At 41.7% G+C, this 25,753-nt stretch overlaps 1 protein-coding gene across 2 annotated transcripts in view; it reads left to right on the top strand.

Annotated features, from left to right (window-relative positions):
• The window catches only part of LOC117504409 (putative homeodomain transcription factor 2), a 74,636-nt gene that overhangs the window by 14,663 nt on the left and 34,220 nt on the right, over positions 1–25,753 (top strand). For both annotated transcript variants that reach the window (XM_034163876.1, XM_034163877.1), the window contains exons 2-3: positions 2,739–2,806; positions 14,813–14,893. In XM_034163876.1, coding sequence (XP_034019767.1) covers positions 14,849–14,893 — 45 coding nt within the window. In that variant the 5' untranslated portion in view covers positions 2,739–2,806; positions 14,813–14,848. The remainder of the gene's footprint in view (positions 1–2,738; positions 2,807–14,812; positions 14,894–25,753) is intronic.

Here is a 25,753-nt window from a genome sequence, read left to right on the forward strand (position 1 = left end):
TTAACCAAAATAAGAATTTGCATAATTTTTTACTGAAATTGGAGCAACTTTAAATTTTGACCCCTGTACAAACTGAACTTGACCTCTGTCACCATTTTTCTTGTTTTGACCCCATAACTCCAGAACATTCTGTCATAGATAGTCCAAACTATACCTTTTTGGAATTGTTATGATCAGACAAGCAATGTGATATAGTTTTAAACATGATTGGAGCATTTTTAAAGTTTGATTTCTGTGTAATTCTTCATTGACCCCTACCTGGCTACAGCTACCACCCTGGCATGGCTATCATACATTTTGTGTAGGCCATGATACGCTGAGGCTGGATTCTAAGTGTCATTTCTTCCCTTTAAGTGGTACCGATTAGGTCAAAATTGATGACTGGCTCATGGACTAGATGCACCAAGGAGAATTGTAATGTTGTTGTCTGCTGAGTTGCGTGTCTCATCTGGTAGTGTCCTTGTGGAATCCGAAGATCAATTCTGCTGTGTTTTGTTCAAGCAGCTTCACGCCTGTTTTACCTCGCAGTCTTTCTTTGTCCTCAGACTGTATTGTGCAGCCTGTGCACAGTGACGGCTGCCTGCAGAACTGGTTACATCATCAGCTGCAACATGCTGTTGTTAACATCACGCACTGTACTGCCGTCTTATCTGATGTTGCAGCTGCAAACTGGCCCCACAGCTGCTGAGGATATAATATGGCCGCCACTGCATGACCTGCTGTCAAAATACTGCTGTTTTTAGCCATAAAGGTCACATCATGTCACAGATGGGGCTCAGCTGCACTGCAGTGTAATAACATGTTCTGTTGATAATGTGGTGGACAGGAAGTTATGTTGTTGCTGTTCAGGTTGTTCCTGTCAGACATCTTAAAATAGATAGGATGGAAAATCTACACCAGCTACATTGACCTGATCAGCAGAGCTGCTGATCGGGGCAAAAAGCATAAAATATTACTGACATCCTCTCAGCTTATGCTTAGTACATGCAAAGTTTCAGAATGGCTTTTTTTTAACTGCCTAATTTTATATTAGTCTGGCTTTTAAAAGTTAGTATGCGATAAATGCCTTTTAAAATATTTCCAAATGTCTCTTGTCACACCATCTTTCGAATGCAAAAAGCTTTACTGGATTATTAGATCAAAGAACACATTCTCGTGACTAAGTTTGACTTTTTGACATTGCTCTGACCTTTGCCCCCTCTATGTAGGGTATGGGTGGGTGATATGTTCTAAAATTAAGATCAGGCTTTTTCACTTTTTAGATGGTGATGGTAATAATAATCTTATTTAAGCAAAACTTTAAAACACTGACATAACATCTGTGCCATCTGGCCTCCTCCATGGGGTCTATTTTGGGGACGGAATTTTTATTTATTTATTTATTGTAGCCTTTTTTTTTTTTTTTACTTGCAGCACTGTGTAGAAAATGGAGTACATTTACCTTGGGTGTGAACTAGTAGTCGACCGATATAGATTATTACGCACCGATACCGATTATCAGCAAGGTTTGGAGGCCAATACTGATATTTGAGGTTGATATTTGCTTGCAATAAAAAGTGTAAATTTGAAGCATATGTTTAATTGACAGAACCTTTCAACATGACCTTCACACAAAAAGTGCCAAGGAGCTATAAATAACATTATTATGAAGTCTAACAAATTCACAAATAAATAATTTCAGACAACACAGCTCCAGTCTGCACACTCCTATCTTCTTCTATGCCAGTCTGTGGGACAGTAGTCTTCAGCATTAACATGGTGACCTTGTGTAACAAATCAAGTAGCCAGAACTTTGCTACAAACCAAAAAGCAGCAGTTTTGTTTTTTTTAAAGAGTAGTATGGGCTAATAGCCCCTAAGTGCCTGAAGTAGGGGGCCATTTGCTCTATATGATGGCTAGTTCTCAGACATTTTATTGGTCTATGTGAAGCAGAATCATTTAAAGATTTATAATGTTTTGTAACCTGCTGTTAGAATCACAACTTGAGGCAATTTAACTTAAATGATGCACATTTCATATTTCTGCTGTTATTTTATGTTATGCGTAGATTATAAATAATGGTAAAAACACATTATTTGATGGACAGCACTTGCACCCTTCTTCAAAACTGTCTCACGGTGTTAAACGGTCTGATGGAGCTCTCTTCCTCCCTCAATTAAAGCTACTGTGTGTAAATTTACATTTAATCCAACTCTGAGACAGAGTGTAAATAACTGTCAGTGACAGTAACTGCCCATCATACATTTTATGTCAGGATTTATTCATTTTTGTTTCACTTCATGAATGCATTTTCTTTTGTTTTTGTTGCCTAATAACTTTGGACATTTAAAATATATATCTTTTGATGAAACAAAATTGATTTGTTTGCATTTATTTCTAACCATATTTTAAAAGGTGTACATAAAATATTGGGCTGCCAGTAATTCTGACCATGACTGTGTTTCCCTCGTAATCATTTCAGCTGTGTTGTTAACTTCGAGCAGGAACTTAAATTTTCACCCACATCTGTTGTTGACCAGAATTTCAGACATTAATGTTTCATTAAAAAAGGAAAACTGGTGTGGGGGCCTGTCCAGAAATAGGAAAAAAAAAAACCTGACAATTTGCGGCAGCATCGGATACGTGGGTGGGAAAAAAAATGTGCTTCTGCTGTTGCTTTGAATATCAAATGTGATGCTCCAGAGTTGGATGGTCTTGATGCAAGTTTTCTGTGTCTGTTTTGTTTTCCAAATATACAGCTCGTGTTCTAATTTGGCCGTGAGGACGAAACACAAGTCTGCTCCGAAGCAGCACGGCCACACCAGAGGTGAGTCCTGTGTGTGCGTGTGTGAGTTAGCAGGCCATTTTGTTTGTGCCCCTTGTGATTAAAATGCTCGTATTCTGTTGCTTGAGGGTGTCAACTGCCTGGGGACCCTCCTCAGATAGCAACACCTGTTCCATCAGTTCTGGTCATTATGTGATGGAGGAATGGGAGAATGGGGGGGCACACTTCCCATTTCCGTCGATGTACAGCTCTTTGTGTGTGTACACACTTGCAACGTCTATAATTAGCAGCATGAACATGTCTTTGCAGGGCTTCTCAGTTTTTCTGTGGTTTCCTAATGAGGCTAGACTTGCATGAAGTGGCCAGCACGGTGGATCAGTGGGGTTTGATTTTACCCATGCTTTGAAAGGAATGGGATGCATCCATTCCTTTCTGTGTGGAGTTTCCATGTTCTTCCTATGTCTGTGTGGCTTTCCTCTGGTCACTCCATTTTCCTCCCACAATCAAAAACATGCATATTAGGTTCTGCTCCTTTCTCTGTTCTTGAGCAAGACTGTCTCTACATCTGGAGTTGGGGTTTGGAGAATGAGTATAATTAATTATGCTCTCAAACTGAAAGACCACACTCTTGGGGGAAAAAGAGGGAATAACCCTCATATGATCTCGAATAAAGATGGTGAATAATCTTTACTACTTGACTACTGACTTGTTTGCACTTTGTGGGATAGCCAGAGCCACAATGAGGAGGATGGGTAGGCTAAGGTAAGGCTAACTATAATGTTAGAAAAAGTATATCCATCCATGCATTTTCTTCCGCTTATCCGGAGTCGGGTCACGGGGGCAGCAGCTCAAGCAAAGCCGCCCAGACCTCCCGATCCACACACACCTCCCCCAGCTCTTCCGGGGGAACCCCAAGGCGTTCCCAAGCCAGCCGAGAGATGTAGTCCCTCCAGCGTGTCCTGGGTCTTCCCCGGGGCCTCCTCCCAATGGGACGTGCCCGGAACACGTCTCCAGCGAGGCGTCCAGGGGGCATCCGGAAAAGATGCCCGAGCCACCTCAGCTGGCTCCTTTCAACGTGGAGGAGCAGCGGCTCGACTCCGAGCTCCTCCCGAGTGACCGAGCTCCTCACCCTATCTCTAAGGGAGCGCCCAGCCACCCTGCGGCAGACACTCATCTCGGCCGCTTGTACTCGCAATCTCGTTCTTTCAGTCATGAGCCAAATCTCATGACCATAGGTGAGGATCGGAACGTAGATCGATTTTCATCCCGGACGCTTCACACTCGGCTGCAAACCGCCCCAGTGCATGCTGAAGGTCCTGATTTGATGGAGCCAACAGAACCACATCGTCCGCAAACAGCAGAGACGAAATGCTGTGGTTCCCAAACCAGACCCTCTCTACACCCTGGCTGCACCTAGAAATTCTGTCCATAAAGATAATGAACAGAACCGGTGACAAAGGGCAGCCCTGGCGGAGGCCAACGTGCACTGGAAACAGGTTTGACTTACTACCAGCAATACGAACCAAGCTCCTGCTGCGGTCGTACAGGGACCGGATAGCCCTTAGGAAAGGACCCCGTACTCCCGGAGCACCCCCCACAGGGTGCCCTGAGGGACACTGTCGAACGCCTTCTCCGGATCCACAAAGCACATGTGGACTGGTTGGGCGAACTCCCGATGGAGCGTGTAGAGCTGGTCCAGTGTGCCGCGGCCAGCACGAAAACCACACTGCTCCTCCTGAATCCGAGGTTTGACTATCGGTCGAATTCTCCTCTCCAGTACTCTGGAATAGACCTTACCAAGGAGGCTGAGGAGTGTGATCCCCCTGTAGTTGGAACACACCCTCCGGTCCCCCTTCTTAAACAGAGGGACCACCACCCTGGTCTGCCAATCCAGAGGCACCGTCCCCGACCGCCATGCGATGTTGCAGAGGCGTGTCAGCCAAGACAGTCTCACAACATCCAGAGACTTAAGGTACTCAGGACGGATTTCATCCACCCCAGGAGCTTTGCCACCGAGGAGTTTTCTAACCACCTCGGTGACTTCGGCCTGGGTAATGGATGAGTCCGCCTCTGAGTCCCCAGTCTCCGCTTCCTCTTCGGAAGACGTGACGATGGGATTGAGGAGATCCTCGAAGTATTCCTTCCACCGCCCGACAACATCCTCAGTCAGGGTCAACAGCTCCCCATCCACACCGTAGATAGTGCTGGTGGAGAGCTGCTTCCGCCTCCTGAGGCGTCGGACAGTTTGCCAGAATTTCTTCGAGGCCGACCAATAGTCCTCCTCTATAGCCTCCCTGAACTCCTCCCAGACCCGAGTTTTTGCCTTTGCGACTGCACGGGCTGCGGCACGCTTGGCCTGCCGGTACCTGTCAGCTGCCTCCGGGGTCCCACCTACCAACAAAGACAAGTAGGACTCCTTCTTCAGCTTGACAGCATCCCTTACTTCCGGCATCCACCACCGGGTTTGGGGATTGCCGCTGCGACAGGCACCAGAGACATTGTGACCACAGCTATGAGCGGCCGCATTGACAATTGAGGTGGAGAACGTGGTCCATTTGGACTCCATGTCTCCAAGATCTGGGAGAAGCTCTCCCGGAGGTGGGAGTTGAAGACCTCGCAGACAGAGGGTTCCACCAGTCGTTCCCAGCAGACCCTCACGATACGTTTGGGCCTGCCAGGTCTGACCGGCTTCCTCCTCTCCCAGCGGATCCAACTCACCACCAGGTGGTGATCGGTCGACAGCTCAGCCCCTCTCTTCACTCGAGTGTCCGAGACACGTGGTCAGATGATATGACTACAAAGTCAATCATCGACCTCCAGCTCAGGGTGTCCTGGTGCCACGTGCAAAAGTGGACACCCTTGTGCTCGAACATGGTGTTCGTGATGGACAAACTGTGACTAGCACAGAAGTCCAACAACTGAACACCACTTGGGTTCAGATCGGGGAGGCCGTGCTTCCCGATCACCCCCCCCAAGTCTCCCCTCTAGCTGCCACCTTATCGTGGTGGCAGCTAGAGGGGGAGAGAAAAAGTGTAATCAGTTAAAAAGTTTCTTTACATTTAGTGCAGTACACATGCACACATTTAGCTCCTTGTTGATATTTTTGTCTGTTCAATGGCAACAAGAACCAGAATTCTTTGTTGCCTCATAAACTAACATTAATTACCCCATTAGCTTCTGCTCACTAAGACAGAGTTTGCCTTATAAATAATGTGCTGATCAAATTCATTTTGGTTTGTGCTGCGTGAAGCAGTGGGCACCTTGTTTCAAAAATAAATCGACTTGGAGACAATTGCAGCGTTTTGTTTGTTAATCTCTTCATGACACATTTTTAATACTTCTGGCTGACATATAGTCCAGAAAATACAGTAACTGTTTTCATTATGCCAGTACAGCCTGGCATATTCAATGCATACAATCGCAGTGTATTTTGATCACATGGTCACAGACCTTATAGGTCAAGAGGAGAGTTGTTTGATGTTACATGAGCTTACCAAGGAATTGCCCCATGTACATGATGGAAACATGAGCTGCCTTTCTTCCGTCTCTGACACACATTCAGAAAATTCCTGACCCCTTCGTTTCTTCGTTGGTGATTGAGCAGTATCATGTTTCCTTAATGGCATTCAAGCATGCACACACACGTGCCCCCTCAGCCTGGCATAGAGATGTAACCTGCGTCCTTCATGAAATATAGAGAACCCAGCGAGAGGGAGAGAAAGTGTAGAGTTACACATCACAAGTTTCCACAGTTGGACTGGAGGACTCGTATTTTTAAAAAGCATCACAGCAGAATGTCACACTGTTGCTAGCATAGAACGTCAGCAAATGTTTTTCAATAAAAACCTCCTCTATTTTGAGAAGTTGTTTTCCATTTGTTTTTTTTTGTTTTTTGTTTTTTTTTTTTCCTGTCTGCAATATAGTGCCACACTCCTCCTACCTGCCTGTCTGACTACCTGCCTGTCTGAAGTGCAGGTTGGTGGTTGACCCTGGTGGTGCCTGTGGAGCTGTCAGCTGTGCTTCATGCTCTCCCAAGTCTGTCAACCAGTTCCTGCTTTTCCCAGGACAAATTTAGCAGGTCGGTTTTGTCCTGGATGAGCTATGGTTTTACAAGCCCAATAACTCCACGGTTTTCATTCGATTAAAAGTCTGCTGCATTTTGTTCTGGTGCATCTCATCACACTCGGTGAGGTTTTTCTGCAAACCTTGATGCAGTCATGCAACCTTCATTGCCGACACCACCATGCTGGCTGGCTGGATCCACGCAGTGCACAAATATGCTTATCGCTGTCGAATGTAGCGCTCAAGAACAAATCTGTCCCGCTTTAAATACTCTGGACACTTAGTTGGAGAGACTGAAGACAGATTTGTTCTAAAATGTTCACTCTTGTTCAGGTTCAACACAAACTGCTGAGATAATTTAACATATTGCATTTTCTTTTGCAAATGACTAATAAATACATAACACAAATTAAAACTTTTCTTTGATAAACCCTTAACAGAGCAGCTGCTTCAAACTGTCCCCGTCTTTATTTCTTTTCCCCTGATGAAGCCTGGTGAAGATCACATGCGTGCCCACAAGTCTGGCATAAATGCGAGCCGTTATAAGTGGCGTTCTCTATAATAAACGCCCTCTTTCTTCCACGAGTCTTTCTATAAATGGGTCAGTTCAGACAGACCGTGTAAACTGGCAGACTGCGTGACTGTCTGCACTCTCAAATGCTTTGAGGGCTTTGTAATGGGGCGTGTTTGTGACAGACGCTTTTGACGTGTGTATTTGATTTTTTTTTTCCAGCTTTTTTTGAATTAATTGTCCCGTGTTGAAAATAAGCGTCTGTGTGGTTGTTGTCTGCACTCTGTTCTCCCAATGCCCTTTTAGAAAGCCACAGTGCATTATGGGAAGAACAAAGTTACTTCATGAAAAGATCCCAGACACTTTTGTCTTGGGTTGTTTCCAAACATAAATACCAATCTTGTCATTTACGCCTAATCCCATGTGTGTGAAGCCGCATTAGGCAATGGTACACGGTGTGTGTGAATCAGTCGTGACATCACGGCAAAGGACTTTTTCCCACTTGACAACATCCAGGACCTCACTGTGTTTCTCATCGCAGTGTTATGATGTGGGGGATTTGAAACCTCGCAACAAAGCTAAAGCAGAAGACACAATCCGGTAATGATGGGGTGTTGTCCCCTTCAGATTCCCTGCCTGGATAAATGCCTGTTTGTATTCTGTGTGGTTACACTTACAATTGTTGCAAAATGTGGCAGCAGGAATTATCAGTTTTGCAGAAAGTGTTCCACGGATGTTTTATTGACTGGTATTCCTAATCGCCAGGGAAATTCCTCTCTGGAAATCTGTCTTGGTCTTCCACAGCAGCTGCAGTTGAATTGGATTTGTAGCTTTTTAAGGTTGAGTGTCAAATGTCCATAATCTGTTCCTCATTTGTTGACATAGTTTCCCCACAGCAGAGCCAGACACATTTTCTTTGCTTCTCTCTTGGCCTCCTTATAGCGCTTAAAGCTCCATTAGAGGTCCTGCATTTTTACTTAATTTATGAGGATGGAATCTGTCGTTTTGAATGTGTACGAATGAAGAGGAGTTTTGGGGGGGGGGGATGAAAGAGCAGAGGTCAACAAAGCAGGTTTGCTGTTTAAAATAAATGCTTTCTTTTCTAAAAATAAGTCGGTGTGCGTGCAGTTTGTGCACAATGTTTTCCTCTGGTGGGACTGAGGCATTCGCTTTTTCCACAAGATGAATATTTCAAATCTTTGCTGGTGTCATTATGGAGCTAAGCATCTTGGGAATATCAGCCTTGAGTGGGCAATTTGTTGCATGTGCACAAGAAAACCCTCTGTGTTTATGCTATCAAAGGATGAGGGGGAGTGATTACTTTATCTTCTTGCTCCTCATCTATCCATCAGTTCTTTCTTTTCCTGTGTCTGTCAGTTTTGTTAGCATCATCATGCATTTTAAACTTTAGGTTCCGACCTCCCCCCCCCCCCCCCAGCCGCTGTTCTTTCTCTGGCACGAATCATGTTTCTGCACTGAAAGAAGGAGGGAGGAGTGATGATTGTAATCGTAAACGGCAGCAACAAAATGATTTTCTTCCTGTTGCTAAAAATGTCACTTGCCTTGTGGGGCAAAAAAAATGTCTGCGTGTACAACCCCGGGCAAAAATTATGGAATCACCGGCCTCGGAGGATGTTTTTCAGTTGTTTAATTTTGTAGAAAAAAAGCAGATCACAGACATGACACAAAACTAAAGTCATTTCAAATGGCAACTTTCTGGCTTTAAGAAACGCTATAAGAAATCAGGAAAAAAAATAGTGGCAGTCAGTAACGGTTACTTTTTTAGACCAAGCAGAGGGAAAAAAATATGGAATCACTCAATTCTGAGGAAAAAATTATGGAATCATGAAAAACAAAAGAACGCTCCAACACATCACTAGTATTTTGTTGCACCACCTCTGGCTTTTATAACAGCTTGCAGTCTCTGAGGCATGGACTTAATGAGTGACAAACAGTACTCTTCATCAATCTGGCTCCAACTTTCTCTGATTGCTGTTGCCAGATCAGCTTTGCAGGTTGGAGCCTTGTCATGGATCATTTTCTTCAACTTCCACCAAAGATTTTCAATTGGATTAAGATCCGGAGTATTTACAGGCCATGACATTGACCCTATGTGTCTTTTTGCAAGGAATGTTTTCACAGTTTTTGCTCTATGGCAAGATGCATTATCATCTTGAAAAATGATTTCATCATCCCCAAACATCCTTTCAATTGATGGGATAAGAAAAGTGTCCAAAGTATCAACGTAAACTTGTGCATTTATTGATGATGTAATGACAGCCATCTCCCCAGTGCCTTTACCTGACATGCAGCCCCATATCATCAATGACTGTGGAAATTTACATGTTCTCTTCAGGCAGTCATCTTTATAACTAAATCTCATTAGAACGGCACCAAACAAAAGTTCCAGCATCATCACCTTGCCCAATGCAGATTCGAGATTCATCACTGAATATGACTTTCATCCAGTCATCCGCAGTCCAACAACATGGGAAGGTTGTTAAAGGCAAACATACTGGTAGACCAAGGAAGACATCAAAGCGTCAAGACAGAAAACTTAAAGCAATATGTCTCAAAAATCGAAAATGCACAACAAAACAAATGAGGAACGAATGGGAGGAAACTGGAGGAAACTGGAGTCAACGTCTGTGACCGAACTGTAAGAAACCGCCTAAAGGAAATTGGATTTACATACAGAAAAGCTAAACGAAGGCCATCATTAACACCTAAACAGAAAAGCAAATTGGGGACTGATAACGAAACGGGGGTAAAACGTAGTGAAATTGAGCAGACTGACCCATTGACTGAAGTGTCGTGTCTTGATCTGCCCCTGCTACATGTACTGAGCGCATCTCACAAAAAACAAAAGCCAAACAATTTAATAAAAGTGCTTATTTGTAGTCAGTCTGGTTTACTCTGCTCCATTTCGATACATTTTACCCCCATTTTCGTGATTGTCAGTCCCCATTTCACTGCATTTCGTCCATTTCATATTTTAGTATGGCCCAACTGCGAGAGTGTTTGAAAAAACATGTCATGCAGAAATATATTTGGAAGCAGGGGATAATGTCCAACTTTTTTTATGTTGATACTAGTCAAATTCTGTGGAGTAGTTGTCTGATTCTAAAGTCTGTTTTTTGCCTTCTATTGAAAGCTTTGACTGCTAACTCTTTTTGAAGGCCAATTAGCACGTTGTCAAATCAATAGAAAAATAACGGTTACTCCACAGAAGACTGTGGGAGAATATCAGAATCAAAGTGCTGTGGAAGCGCTGATTATTGCCATCCAAATTAATGGATATTTAGTTGTTTTTTTTATTATTATTATTATTATTAACATATTTCTGCTCTGATGGGGGTTCTCGTCAGCCTGCTCGCCCGTCAGGCCCGTCACTGCAGGGAAAAAACTGGTTATTGTTCACTTGCATCACTATGCATCTAAGAATTAAGAAATCGTCTGTCATCTGCTGTAGACTTTTTCATATGAATGTCTGTTTCTCAGAACAAACCAGGATTCACTGAAATTGACTCTGCACATTTCATTAACTGTGTATAACTTCTTTTAGCGCATAGGTGTCAGACTGATTCCAGAAAGGGCCAAGAGGGTGCAGGTTTTCTTTATAACCACCAACTCCAGCAGGTGATTTCAGTGATGAACATTAGTAATTTCTGTAAATACACATCAGCACAGTGCACGATGTTGCTTTGATATTGTTGTTGTTAACACGTGTGTAGATGGGCACTGTTTTTTTTTGTTTTTTTTTTGGCCACATTATGGTGCGTGCGTGTGTGTGTGTGTGTTGGTCCTGTCATCAGACATCCATCATGTCATTTTTAATGTAGAAGTGCCACAATGTGATTAAGAAACTAGCTCTAACTCCCACTATTAGAGTAGCAATTGGGCTCTGACCTACTTGCACAAATTGCGGAGGATGCACCCCCACCCATATACAGTAGTGTTCACAATAATAGTAGTGCTATGTGACTAAAAAGATTAATCCAGGTTTTGAGTATATTTCTTATTGTTACGTGGGAAACAAGGTACCAGTAGATTCGGTAGATTCTCACAAATCCAACAAGACCAAGCATTCATGATATGCACACTCTTAAGGCTATGAAATTGGGCTATTAGTAAAAAAAAAGTAGAAAAGGGGGTGTTCACAATAATAGCATCTGCTGTTGATGCTACAAACTCAAAACTATTACATTGAATCTGCTTTTTTAACAATCCTGTGAATCACTAAACTAGTATTTAGTTGTATAACCACAGTTTTTCATGATTTCTTCACATCTGCGAGGCATTAATTTTGTTGGTTTGGAACTATGATTTTGCTTGTTTAACACCCCCTTTTCTACTTTTTTTTACTAATAGCCCAATTTCATAGCCTTAAGAGTGTGCATATCATGAATGCTGGGTCTTGTTGGATTTGTGAGAATCTACTGAATCTACTGGTACCTTGTTTCCCATGTGACATTAAGAAATATACTCAAAACCTGGATTAATCTTTTTAGTCACATAGCACTACTATTATTCTGAACACTACTGTAAAGCAGGTGTCAAGCACAGCAACATAACACATCTCACCTGTCAATTTAGATCAACCATTAAGAAATACAAACGGTATTGTACTGTATGATGAATCTGCCTGGAATACACGGTTCTCAAAAACTGACTGTGCAGGTAGGAGGCTTGTGAGGGAACCAAGACGGCCATAATACAGACATTATAAGACGTTTGGCTCGTGGATGTGTGGTATGTGTGATTCACAGGTCTTCAGCTGTACCCACAAACCAGTCTCGCAACACTGGGTTTAAAACGGGTTTAAAACGTGGAGTCTAGAATAGCTTTTGTATTTCAGGTTTCTGTCTTGATAAAAGACCTGAATATGTCTCGCTGGCCTTTGGGAAACATAAATACAAGGTCTGTCAATAAAGTATAGGTCCTTTTTATTTTTTTCAAAAACTATATGGATTTCATTCATATGTTTTCACGTCAGACATGCTTGAACCCTCGTGCGCATGCGTGAGTTTTTCCACGCCTGTCGGTTACGTCATTTGCCTGTGAACACGCCTTGGGAAGGAGTGGTCCCGCCCCCTCGTCGGATTTTCATTGTCTGGAAATGGCAGAATGAAAAGGACTTTTTTTCCATCAGAATTTTTTCAGAAGCTGTTAGAGACTGGCACCTGGAAACCATTCGAAAAATTTATCTGGCTTTCGGTGAAAATTTTACGGGCTTCACAGAGAATAAGGACTGTTACTACAGCTTTAAGGACGCTCGGCGCGCCGTGCTCCGAGCTGCGACGATGCGGCACAAGCCACCGTACCATTTCTAAACGGATGGCTCTGTGGATACGAGACCATCGTGTGCTCTTTCTCTGGTTATCACAAGAGCTGGACATCAGCCATTTTCCGGCAGATTTCACTTTTAACAAGAGATTTTGTCATGGAAAGCCGCATGAGGGCTTCGCGCGTAAAGACCGATTCGCTTTGGAAGCGAGACAACAGAACACCTCCGTTTTGGTATGTCAGAGGACAAGTTTGGACATGTCCAGCTCTCCACAATTTCTCTGATACTTACTGGACTGGTAATCATTGAAAGCCGAGATAGGCATGTCCAAACTTGTCCTCTGACATGCCGAAATGGAGGTGTTCCTTTGTCTCGCTTCCAAAGCGAATCGGTCTTTACGCGCGAAGCCTTCGCACGGCTTTCCATGACAAAATCTCTTGTTAAAAGTGAAATCTGCCGGAAAATGGCTGATGTCCAGCTCTTGTGATAACCAGAGAAAGAGCACACGACTGTCTCGTATCCACAGAGCCATCCGTTTAGAAATGGTCCGGTGGCTTGTGCCGCGTCGTCGCAGCTCGAGGCGCGGCGCGCCGAGCGTCCTTAAAGAGGTCCTTAAAGCTGTAGTAACAGTCTTTATTCTCTGTGAAGCCCGTAAAATTTTCACCGAAAGCAAGATAAATTTTTCGAATGGTTTCCAGGTGCCTGTCTCTAACAGCTTCTGAAAAAATTCTGATGGAAAAAAAGTCCTTTTCATTCCGCCATTTCCAGACAATGAAAATCCGACGAGGGGGCGGGACCACTCCTTCCCAAGGCGTGCTCACAGGCAAATGACATCACCGACAAGAGTGGAAAAACTCACACATGCGCACGAGGGTTCAAGCAGGTCTGACGTAAAAACATATGAATGAAATCCATATAGTTTTTGAAAAAATAAAAAGGACCGTTACTTTATTGACAGACCTCATATTTACATATTCTGACAAATGCATTAATTGGCAAAGAACAGATTTAGCTGCCAGCTTAGTGTTAGTAAACCTTGTTTATGGTTCGCCTCTAAGTGCATGATGATAGTAGTAGTATTGACCACCAAATTTGTTGTATCACGCACTTGTCCACAGATACCCTGTGTTTTCAGGGACAGGTTTCCTGTATTTAGCTCTACATGTGTCAAAATGTCTAAAAGGGCTCAAGAAGAGAATATAACGCAATGCTAAAATACCCTCAGCCATATGAGCATTGCCTTCTTTATAATTTGTAGTTGTTTATTTGGTATCCCAGTGCAAAATGTGTGTGTGTGTGTGTGTGTATGTATATAAATCAATTATACATTTATTGTTATTTACATTGATCATTAAGATCCTATTGTCTTATGTACAATTTGTACATGTTCAATAAAGCCCCTGTATCAATCAATCATAAACAATATGTTTTAACGGTGTCTGCAGGAGGGCATGCGTGTGCATATACATGAGCTTTTGACGAGCGGAAGTTAGCTTTGAGTTAGCAGAACTTAGCATGCACGCTGACATCCGCAAAATGTCTTGTAAATCACTTCAGAGGTGTTATCAGGTTCCAAAAACAGCATATTCAGTTTTAGAAGTGTTTATTCCCCACTAGGGTTTACATAATACATGAGAAACATGTTATATAAACAAAGCAGTTTTGCAGTGCCAGAGAGAGGCCAGCCACTGATGTCACGGTGCCGCTCTGCTCTGATTGGCTGTCACCCCCCGCCACTCCAAAAAAAAAAACAAAAAAAACAAAACAAAACTGGAACACAATGAAAGAGAATGTGACATTTTAACCTCTTGAAATAGGTCAAGGTTAGCCATCTCTGAACTTGTCAAGGTCTGTCTCAAGAATGTTCCTTGTGAATTTGAAGATTCTGGCAGTAATAGGATTTGATTTATGCTGAGCACAGACAGACGGGCGGACGGAAGCAAAGCCTTTGCAATACCTAATGGCCATATTTGATGGCCTCAGGTAAAAATGAAACCTTATTTAATGAAAAGAATTGTGCGTGTGTGTGCACACAGTTGTCTACCCTCCCTCCCACGTTCGTCACTTGTAGACACACCTTCCTGTCAGGTAACCTCCTTATAGACCTCCCGCCTCTGCTATCTCTTCGCAGTCATACTGATCTCACTCTCTCTCTGTCTGTCTGTCTGTCTCGCTGTGTTGTTTGCAGTTTAAGATGCCCTAGGCGGGGAGAAGAGAAATGTAAATGGCTTCCAAAGTAAAAGATGCTGTGGTGTGGTATCAGAAAAAGGTAAGATGCTGTCCACTTCATTCAGACTTTTAATGATGGGTAAATGACTTACTTAATTATTAATTTACTGGAGTTTAGAACACATTCCAGCACGCTTCTTGCTGTAAGAAACTCCTAAGGAGAAAAAAAAAGACTTGGCCTGACTTAAATATTTTTAAAAAGCATTGCATGTACAGAATGCCTTCAGGAAATGAAGAATGCTTCACATCCCCAGCAGAGGATAAGTCGGAATTTAATTGAAGCATTTAGTTGTAGTTTTTGAGCCTCCTGCATGATTTTCCTCCATTAGAAATGTGGATGTGCAGATGAGCACTGAAATACAAAATGATCTGAAGCCTTTGCAGACAAAATGTGCTTTTGAAGAAAATCCCATATGTAAAGGCTTTAAATGCTAGAGGCAGAAGATAAAACACAAGATGCTGTTCTTATAAAGAGATGGATGATTTATGGTAATTTAGTGCAAAAACTTTTCACTTGCAACAAAGTGGTGCATATAACTAGCATGAAATCCAGTCATGATCAGGATTTTTTTATATATATATATATATATATATATATATATATATATATATATATATACTCAACAAAAATATAAACGCAAAACTTTTGGTTTTGCTCCCATTTTGTGTGAGATGAAGTATACGCAGCGAGGTAAGCAAGAAAATGTTTTTAAAAATGCTTTTTAAAAATCGATTCTTGGACATTTTGGATCGATTCAGAATCGTAATAAATAAGAATCGGGATTTGGACGTGAATCGATTTTTTACGACACCCCTAGAAAATACAATTCTGGAAAAAAAAGTGCGTTTATTGACAGTAACAACTGCAATGAAAATGTTTAACACACATTTTACAACATGCATTTTAAAAGCAGCAAAATATTTATGGCAACAGAACATTTTCCAAACATCTTAATTAAAACATACTACACTCAACACAAATATAAATGCAACACTTTTGGTTTTGCTCCCATTTTGTATGAGATGAACTCAAAGACCTAAATCTTTTTCCACATACACAATATCACCATTTCTCTCAAATACTGTTCACAAACCAGTCTAAATCTGTGATGGTTCGTCCAGTTCGTCGTCGTAACCGACTTGAGTGGGCAAATGCTCACATTCGCTGGCGTTTCGCACGTTGGAGAGGTGTTCTCTTCACGGATGATGTGAAGGAGATGTGTTGCACTGCATGAGGCAAATGGTGGTCACACCAGATACTGACTGGTATCCCCCCAATAAAACAAAACTGCACCTTTCAGAGTGGCCTTTTATTGTGGGCAGTCTAAGGCACACCTGTGAGGTGGGATGGATTATCTCAGCAAAGGAGAAGTGCTCACTATCACAGATTTCGACTGGTTTGTGAACAATATTTGAGGGAAATGGTGATATTGTGTATGTGGAAAAAGTTTTAGATCTTTGAGTTCATCTCATACAAAATGGGAGCAAAACCAAAAGTGTTGCGTTTATATTTTTGTTGAGTGTGTGTGTGTATATATATATATATATATATATATATATATATATATATATATATTTTTTTTTTTTCCCCACTTCTGTTTCATTGTGCTTACTCATCGTTCTAATGAAGCTGCTGCTACTGCCCCTTTTTGTGCTTCATCATGTTTTAATGGGAATTTCATGTACACAAGTTGAAACAACTTCCATTTCGTGATATGTTGCTCATAACGTCTTGCCTGTTGTCAGCAGCAGCAGGACATTTGGGCCGGTGTGAAACAAGGCTGGTGTTGTGTGTCTTTTTGTTCCATGGTCTCGGATATCGGATGCTCTGCTGGACTGCGGCACAGTTCCCCCTGCAGCTCTGTTTACACACTCATCCCCCTACTCCATACTCTGTCCTCAGAACTTGTCTTTTCCTTGCCCGACTGCCAGCCGGTTGTTGTTTTCTCCTCAACCTGTCTGGCTCTGAGTGTTTGCCGTCTTCTTCTTCTTCTGCCTTTCATGTGTCATTGCACCATTTGGGTTGTCATTCATCTCACCGTGTGATCTTGCTTGCACCTGTCTTAAGTAGACCATCAAAGTAATTATTTTGCTGCCAGCTCACACTGAAGATGACGTCTAGTCGGTCAGATGGGAGAAGACGGGATCAAACAACAATTTCTCCTTCTCCATAAAATCCCCTAAACGTGGAGTGACGAGTTTTAGCTTCAGATTCTATCTCTCACTGGGGGATCTTTGTGTTCTGCCGCAACGAATTTATGTCAAACCAGCGGTTACTTCGGGAGACTCAGATGATGTGTATCACTTTTGCATTGTGAGGGACCATCACCGACAACATTTTGGTTATGTGGAATGTTTCTGGGGGCATGATCCATGTGCCTCAGTAATGAGTAAATCTGTAACTAGAAAATGCCCAGTGAGGAATGACCAGTTGTTTGCCTGGATGGTTGCAATCCAAGATCTAGGGCAGTTCCATGGTGTGGTAGATGCACAAATGCGCCCAACCTTGACCTTTTTGGTTCAGTCCTTTCACCAAGTAAAGATTAAACATAAAAATGAGGTTTTAGCCTCAAAATCAAATGTCTGCATTAAACACAACTATCTGTCCAAGACGAAGTGGCTGCTGTGTGTAAAACAGTCTAGATTTGGGTTTGTAGATTTGCCTTCAATGTGTTGGTAATTATGAAATAACCTTCAGGTTAGTCTTTTTAAATTCCTGAACTTGCGAAAGACATTTCATGAAAAGTCATTACAGAAAACATGTACTTTGAAGATGTTTTTAATTCAGTTGACCTTTAAGTTGAGTAGTAGAGTAGTAGTGCCTGTGTTTGACTATGGGTACCTTGACACTGACATGAATTTGATCCCGGCACGAGCAAGCAATCTGGCGTGCCAATATATATATATATATATATATAATATATATATATATATATATATATATATATATATATATATATATATATAATATAAAAACAAATAATTACTTTGAGATCATGATGCGCATGAGACAAGCAGCAGCTGTATAAAATTCCTCTGTGATTCCATGAGCGATTAGAGATGGTTTCTTTCTTTGTTTTTTGTTTTGTTTTTTATACGCCGTGTCCAGCGGCACAAAGTGCAGCATCCAGCAGGATAAAACTGGTCACATTGGCACGGCGAATTGCGCGGCAGTGCGAGGGTTAAATGCGTGCAAGAGTCAAGGCGTCTTTTGCCTGTTGCGTTGAACTTGTCTGAGTTCCAGCTGCTGGTGGAAATCAAATCAAATCAATTTTTTTTTATATAGTGCCAAATCACAACAAACAGTTGCCCCAAGGCGCTTTATATTGTAAGGCAAAAGCCGTACAATAATTACAGAAAAACTCCAACGGTCAAAACGACCCCCTGTGAGCAAGCACTTGGCAACAGTGGGAAGGAAAAACTCCCTTTTAACAGGAAGAAACCTCCAGCAGAACCAGGCTCAGGGAGGGGCAGTCTTCTGCTGGGACTGGTTGGGGCTGAGGGGAGAGAATCAGGAAAATGACATGCTGTGGAAGAGAGCAGAGATCAATCACTAATGATTAATGCAGAGTGGTGCATACAGAGCAAAAAGAGAAAGAAAACACTCAGTGCATGGGAGTGCATCATGGGAACCCCCCAGCAGTCTAAGTCTATAGCAGCATATCTAAGGGATGGTTCTGGGTCACCTGATCCAGCCCTAACTATAAGCTTTAGCAAAACGGAAAGTTTTAAGCCTAATCTTAAAAGTAGAGAGGGTGTCTGTCTCCCTGATCCGAATTGGGAGCTGGTTCCACAGTGGAGGAGCCTGAAAGCTGAAGGCTCTGCCTCCCATTCTACTCTTAAAAACCCTAGGAACTACAAGTAAGCCTGCAGTCTGAGAGCGACGTGCTCTCTTGGGGTGATATGGTACTATGAGGTCCCTAAGATAAGTTGGGACCTGATTATTCAAAACCTTATAAGTAAGAAGAAGAATTTTAAATTCTGTTCTAGAATTAACAGGAAGCCAATGAAGAGAGGCCAATATGGGTGAAATATGCTCTCTCCTTCTAGTCCCGTCAGTACTCTAGCTGCAGCATTTTGAAATTAACTGAAGGCTTTTTCAGGGAACTTTTAGGACAACCTGATAATAATGAATTACAGTAGTCTAGCCTAGAGAAATAAATGCATGAATTAGCTTTTCAGCATCACTCTGAGACAAGACCTTTCTAATTTTAGAGATATTGCGCAAATGCAAAAAAGCAGTCCTATATATTTGCTTAATATGCGCATTGAAGGACATATCCTGATCAAAAATGACTCCAAGATTTCTCACAGTATTACTGGAGGTCAGGGTAATGCCATCCAGAGTAAGGATCTGGTTAGACACCATGTTTCTAAGATTTGTGGGGCCAAGTACAATAACTTCAGTTTTATCTCTGAATTTAAAAGCAGGAAATTAGAGGGCATCCATGTCTTTATGTCTGAAAGACATTCCTGCAGTTTAACTAATTGGTGTGTGTCTTCTGGCTTCATGGATAGATAAAGCTGGGTATTATCTGCGTAACAATGAAAATTTAAGCAATGCTGTCTAATAATACTGCCTAAGGGAAGCATGTATAAAGTGAATAAAACTGGTCCTAGCACAGAACCTTGTGGAACTCCATAATTAACCTTAGTCTGTGAAGAAGACTCCCCGTTTATATGAACAAATTGTAATCTGTTAGGTAAATATGATTCAGTGCAGTGCCTTTAATACCTATGGCATGCTGTAATTTCTGTAATAAAATTTTATGGTCAACAGTATCAAAAGCAGCACTGAGGTCTAACAGGACAAGCACAGAGATGAGTCCACTGTCTGAGGCCATAAGAAGATCATTTGTAACCTTTACTAATGCTGTTTCTGTACTATGATGAGTTTGGCCTATAATTAGCTAAGATAGCTGGGTCAAGTGATGGCTTTTTAAGTAATGGTTTAATTACTGCCACCTTAAAAGCCTGTGGTACATTGCCAACTAATAAAGATAGATTGATCATATTTAAGATCGAAGCATGGTAGGGCTTCCTTGAGCAGCCTGGTAGGAATGGGGTCTAATAGACATGTTGATGGTTTGGAGGAAGTAACTAATGAAAATAACTCAGACAGAATAATCGGAGAGAAAGAGTCTAACCAAATACCAGCATTACTGAAAGCAGCCAAAGATAACAATATGTCTTTGGGGTGGTTATGAGTAATTTATTCTCTAATAGTTAAAATTTTATTTGCAAAGAATCTCAATGTGCTTCTCTGCAGTAAACTACCTTTACAAAGGGCACCAACACAAGCCCATACCATGACAGACCCTAGATTTTGGACGTGTTGCCAAGTCTGGCTGGTACTTTTCTTCTAACACATTTGTTAACTGGAGATCTTTTGCCCAACTTTGCTCTTTATTAGCAAAGAAAGTCATGAAGTCATTACTAGTTAAAGTTAAAGGAATACTCGGCTCAATAGAGCTCTAAGTCTTTTTCAGCCTGGCTACAGTGCTGAAAAGAAACCTGGGGTTGTTCTTATTTTCTTCAATTAGTGATGAAGAAGATGTCCTAGCTTTACAGAGGGCTTTTTTATAGAGCAACAGACTCTTTTTCCAGGCTAAGTGAAGATCTTCTAAATTAGTGAGACGCCATTTCCTCTCCAACTTACGGTTTATCTGCTTTAAGCTGCGAGTTTGTGAGTTATACCACGGATTCAGGCACTTCTAATTTAAGGCTCTCTTTTTCAGAGGAGCTACAGCATCCAAAGTTGTGCTCAATGAGGATGTAAAACTATTGACGAGATAATCTATCTCACTCACAGAGTTTAGGTAGCTACTCTGCACTGTGTTGGTATATGGCATTGGAGAACATAACAAAGAAGGAATCATATCCTTAAACCTAGTTACAGCGCTTTCAGAAAGACTTCTGCTGTAATGAAACTTATTCCCCACTGTTGGGTAGTCCATTAAAGTCAATGTTATTAAGAAATGATCAGACAGAAGGGGGTTTTCAGGGAATACTGTTAAGTCTTCAATTTCCATATCATAAGTCAGAACAAGATCTAAAGTATGGTTAAAGTGGTGGGTGGACTCATTTACATTTTGAGCAAAGCCAATTGAGTCTAATAATAGATAAATGCAGTGTTGAGGCTGTCCATTCTCAGCATCTATATGGATGTTAAAATCGCCCACTATAATTATCTTATCTGAGCTAAGCACTAAGTCAGACAAAAGGTCTGAAAATTCACAGAGAAACTCAGTCATTTTGGATGGAGGGATGTCTTTGGAAACATCACACCAGGCAGCTCGTTAAGAACTGTTTTTTCCAAATTCGAAACATTTCCAAATTATGCAAAATGGTGGCTTTAATGAGCTAGAGATGATTGTGCATGCATTTGTTTCTTCACGACTTGATTATTTTAACAGTCTCTTTACATGCCTCAGTAAGAAAGAGCTGGCCCGCCTGCAGGTAGTGCAAAATTCTGCTGCACAACTTCTTACCCGCGCCCACAGGAGAATGCATATTACTCCTGTCCTCAAGTCTTTACATTGGCTCCCTGTTTTTTTACAGGATAAATTACAAAATCCTTGTGCTGACCTTTAGAGCTCTACATGGGCAGGCACCGGAATACATTAAGGACCTGATCCAGCCTTATGTTTCCAGCAGGAGTTTAAGGTCTTCCAATCAGAACCTGCTGATGGTTCCCCGAACTTGTTTTAAAACTCATTGAGCTTCCCTGTTCTCTTCGCTCACTGGATTCTGTGGATGTTTTTAGACAGCAACTAAAGACACATTTTTTTAAACTGGCATTTTAGTGTCAATTTATTTTATTGTTCTATGTTTGTATGTGTTGTTTTTATTGTCTATTTATATCATGTGAAGCACTTTGTGACCTTGGTCTGTGAAAAGTGCTATATAAATAAAGCTTACTTACTTACTTACTTACAGTAATGACCAGGTGGACGATAGATAACAACAAATAAAACTGGTTTTTGGGACTTCCAATTTGGATGGACAAGACTAAGAGTCAAGCTTTCAAATGAATTAAAGCTCTGTCTGGGTTTTTGATTAATTAATAAGCTGGAGTGGAAGATTGCTGCTAATCCTCCCCCTCGGCCCGTGCTACGAGCATTCTGACAGTTGGTGTGACTCGGGGGTGTTGACTCATTTAAACTAACATATTCATCCTGCTGTAACCAGGTTTCTGTAAGGCAGAATAAATCAATATGTTGATCACTTATTATATCATTTACTAACAGGGACTTAGAAGAGAGAGACCTAATGTTTAATAAACCACATTTAACTGTTTTAGTCTGTGGTGCAGTTGAAGGTGCTATATTATTTTTTCTTTTTGAATTTTTATGCTTAAATAGATTTTTACTAGTTGTTGGTGGTCTGGGAGCAGGCACCGTCTCTACGGGGATGAGGTATTGGAGGGATGGCAGGGGGAGAGAAGCTGCAGAGAGGTGTGTAAGACTACAACTTTGCTTCCTGGTCCCAACCCCGGATAGTCGCGGTTTGGAGGGTTTAATAAAATTGGCCAGATTTCTAGAAATGAGAGCTGCTCCATCCAAAGTGGGATGGATGCCGTCTCTCCTAACAAGACCAGGTTTCCCCCAGAAGCTTTGCCAATTAGCTATGAAGCCCACCTCATTTTTTGGACACCACTCAGACAGCCAGCAATTCAAGGAGAACATGTCACTCCTGGTCCGATTGGGGAGGGGCCCAGAGAAAACTACAGAGTCCGACATTGTTTTTGCAAAGTTACACACCGATTCAATGTTAATTTTAGTGACCTCCGATTGGCATAACCGGGTGTCATTACTGCCGACGTGAATTACAATCTTACCAAATTTACGCTTAGCCTTAGCCGGCAGTTTCAAATTTCCTTCAGTGTCGCCTGCTCTGGCCCCCGGAAGACAATTGACTATGGTTGCTGGTGTCGCTAACTTCACATTTCTCAAAACAGTCGCCAATAACCAGAGTTTGTTCCTTGGCGGGTGTGTCGCCGAGTGGGGAAAAACGGTTAGAGATGTGAACGGGTTGGTGGTGTACAGGGGGCTTCTGTTTGGGACTACGCTTCCTCCTCACAGTCACCCAGCCGGCCTGCTTTCCCGGCTGCTCAGGATCTGCTGGGGGACAGCTAACGGCGGCTAAGCTACCTTGGTCCCCACCAACTACAGGGGCCTGGCTAGCTGTAGGATTTTCCAAGGTGCGGAGCCGAATCTCCAATTCGCCCACCCTGGCCTCCAAAGCTACGAATAAGCTACACTTATTACAAGTACCATTACTGCTAAAGGAGGCCAAGGAATAATTAAACATTTCACACCCAGAGCAGATAAGTGCGGGAGAGACAGGAGAAGCCGCCATGCTAAACCGGCTAAGAGCTAGTAGCTGCGCTAAGCTAGCGGATTCCTAAGAACACACAAAGTGAATAATGTGTAAATAATTTAGAGGTGATTCAGCAGAGGGAGTGCTTTAGTTAAGGCACGTGAAGATTACACTGTGAAACAAATCGTTATCTAGATCAATCTGACTACGCAGATTAAACAGCTAATCTGTGACTCATTCAGTCTGAAAGAGTTTAGGAGGAGGTTACACCTGTCTGACTGCCCTCAGGGCTTCTTTTCTGTCGGTGTTTTCTTGAGACAAGTGTTTTGTCTTCTTTATGACTGTGAGAGAAGACACAGAAGGCCTGTGAATGACTTACGTAACCTGAAAAGTGATGTGAAAGGTTTGCGAAGTTCTTCTGTTTGAGTCAGATGATCATTTTGTTCCTTAAAAACAATTATTGCTGCTGTTCCTTAGTTACTTTTTTGCTGTGTAAAACTGTAAAAAAAATCTTTGATTTATTGGGTTTTCATCCACACTTTTAAAATCTTTTCATCCAGACTTTTAAAACTTTTAAAGTCCAGTTAGAATTTTACGTAGCATGCATGCTAGTGTCGTCTTAGGGCAGTCTTCCATTGTTTTAATAACCAGTTTTTGGCACACACAAAAGTTTGGTCAGGGCCTGAAAATGGGTGTAATTGGTGGTAACATTAGTGTTGTGGAACACTGTGAGCAATCAGGATAAATTGTGACCCACACAGTGTGAATAATCTGATTTGATTTGTGGAGACAAGCATAGCTACAGTGTGGTATATCTGCAAGTGGTTTGCACAATTTAAATGATGTAGCCAACAGATATATAGTGGATCATAGACTGAGGTTTAACCTAGTTAAAACAGAGCGTTCCGATTTTCGGGAAATGTACTCTCTCACCATGACCTATAGCGTCTATTGATGATGCTGCCTTGGTAGAAAGCGATGTTGTCAAATACCTTGGAGTAACTTTATCAGCATCTACGCCATGTAGTTGTGTTGATAACCAGGTACACACACGTGATGTTGCATACTACCCTACAAGGTATCAGACTTTACAAGACAGGCTGCAGTTCAGACAGGGTCACTTATGTCTGGAACACAGCAGTTAGGCCAGGCTTGACTTATGGCAGGGGTGCCCAAGTTCGGTCCTCGAGATCTAAGAAAGACTCGTTAGCAGGCTGTTAATGAGCCTTTCATTGGATTCAGGTTTGTTAGAACAGGGAGACTAAGAGTGTCAGGAAGGTAGATCTCGAGGACCGAACTTGGGCAACCCTGAGTTATGGTATCCACTATGTACATATGTCTAAGCGGTCATTAAAGGTCTCTAGAAATATACAGTCACAATTGTTGAAATGATTTCAAGGAATATATAAATACTGTCATAATACACCTGTATGTAATGACTTAAGAACTACTCTGGATATTAGTTACATGGAAATGTTGAGGAATATTTTTAGATCTGCTCCTCGACCAGCTAGTTTTATACTTATTTTTTGACTTTACACTTCTGTGATTATTCTAGTCAGAGTAATTTCATCACCATTGCTAGTCAAACATGCCAAAAATTTGAAATATCTCTTGTTAAATGATAGGTATGATGATAGGTATGCCAATAATTGGAAACATAAAATTAACATTTGTTTCCCATTAATGATGCATTGACACTCTGTGCGGCAACTTTTATAAAGTTTTAATCCTTGTGATCGTACTGTACTTAATGTTACTTTTACTGTTTTAGTCAGTCTTATGTTGCTCTCGTCTATGTATTTTGTATATATGTGAATGTTATGATTTTATAATGTATATAATTAATTCTTTCCTATTGATGCCTCAATAAAATCAGTCCAAATCAATCAATATGCATTAATCGGGACCTACTGTTCTAAGCATGTTGTGCTATTCAACGGAAAACAGTTTTGAGATGTTGAAAGACCATTTTAGCTTTTTGGAAAAACATGGGAAGACTGTAGAAGTCATGTTTTTTTTTTTTTTTTGCAGATGCGCAAAAACAGCCGTGCAATTGGAATCATATGTATTCTGCAGTAATCGGTTGTATTTGTATGTAAGCAGATATAAAATTGCAGGTCATACAAATTTTGCCTACTGTTTTAAACAGTCAGACCTGAACTCCTCATTTAAAAATTGGGATGGAAATCCAGGCCAAAATTCGGCACCCTTAGAGCCTAAAACTGGACGTCTGTCAGATCGTATCAATGTGGTGATTTAGACTTGACTGGCAATAAGGCGGCATTGCTCTTCGTTAAATCTGCTTTATTTATGCTGCACAAAGCCACTGAATGTTTTAGTGGCCTTTAATGTGTAACAGTGCAAATTATGTCTGTTGTATCACCAGTTATACAGCCTCACTGTGGAGTACAACAGAGAAGGGTTTTTGGAGAACAGATCAAGTTTAACAAGATCAGTAAGTTTTAGTGTCAGGCCAGGGGTGGTGGCAAAGTGGTTAGTTTCACTGAGGAAGGTTCATGATTCAAACTCCACCCCTGCCACATTTCTCCATGTAATGTGGAGTTACATCAGGAAA

The sequence above is a fragment of the Thalassophryne amazonica genome, chromosome 22 (genome assembly GCF_902500255.1).
Source record: "Thalassophryne amazonica chromosome 22, fThaAma1.1, whole genome shotgun sequence".
In the NCBI taxonomy this organism is placed as follows: Eukaryota; Metazoa; Chordata; class Actinopteri; order Batrachoidiformes; family Batrachoididae; genus Thalassophryne; species Thalassophryne amazonica.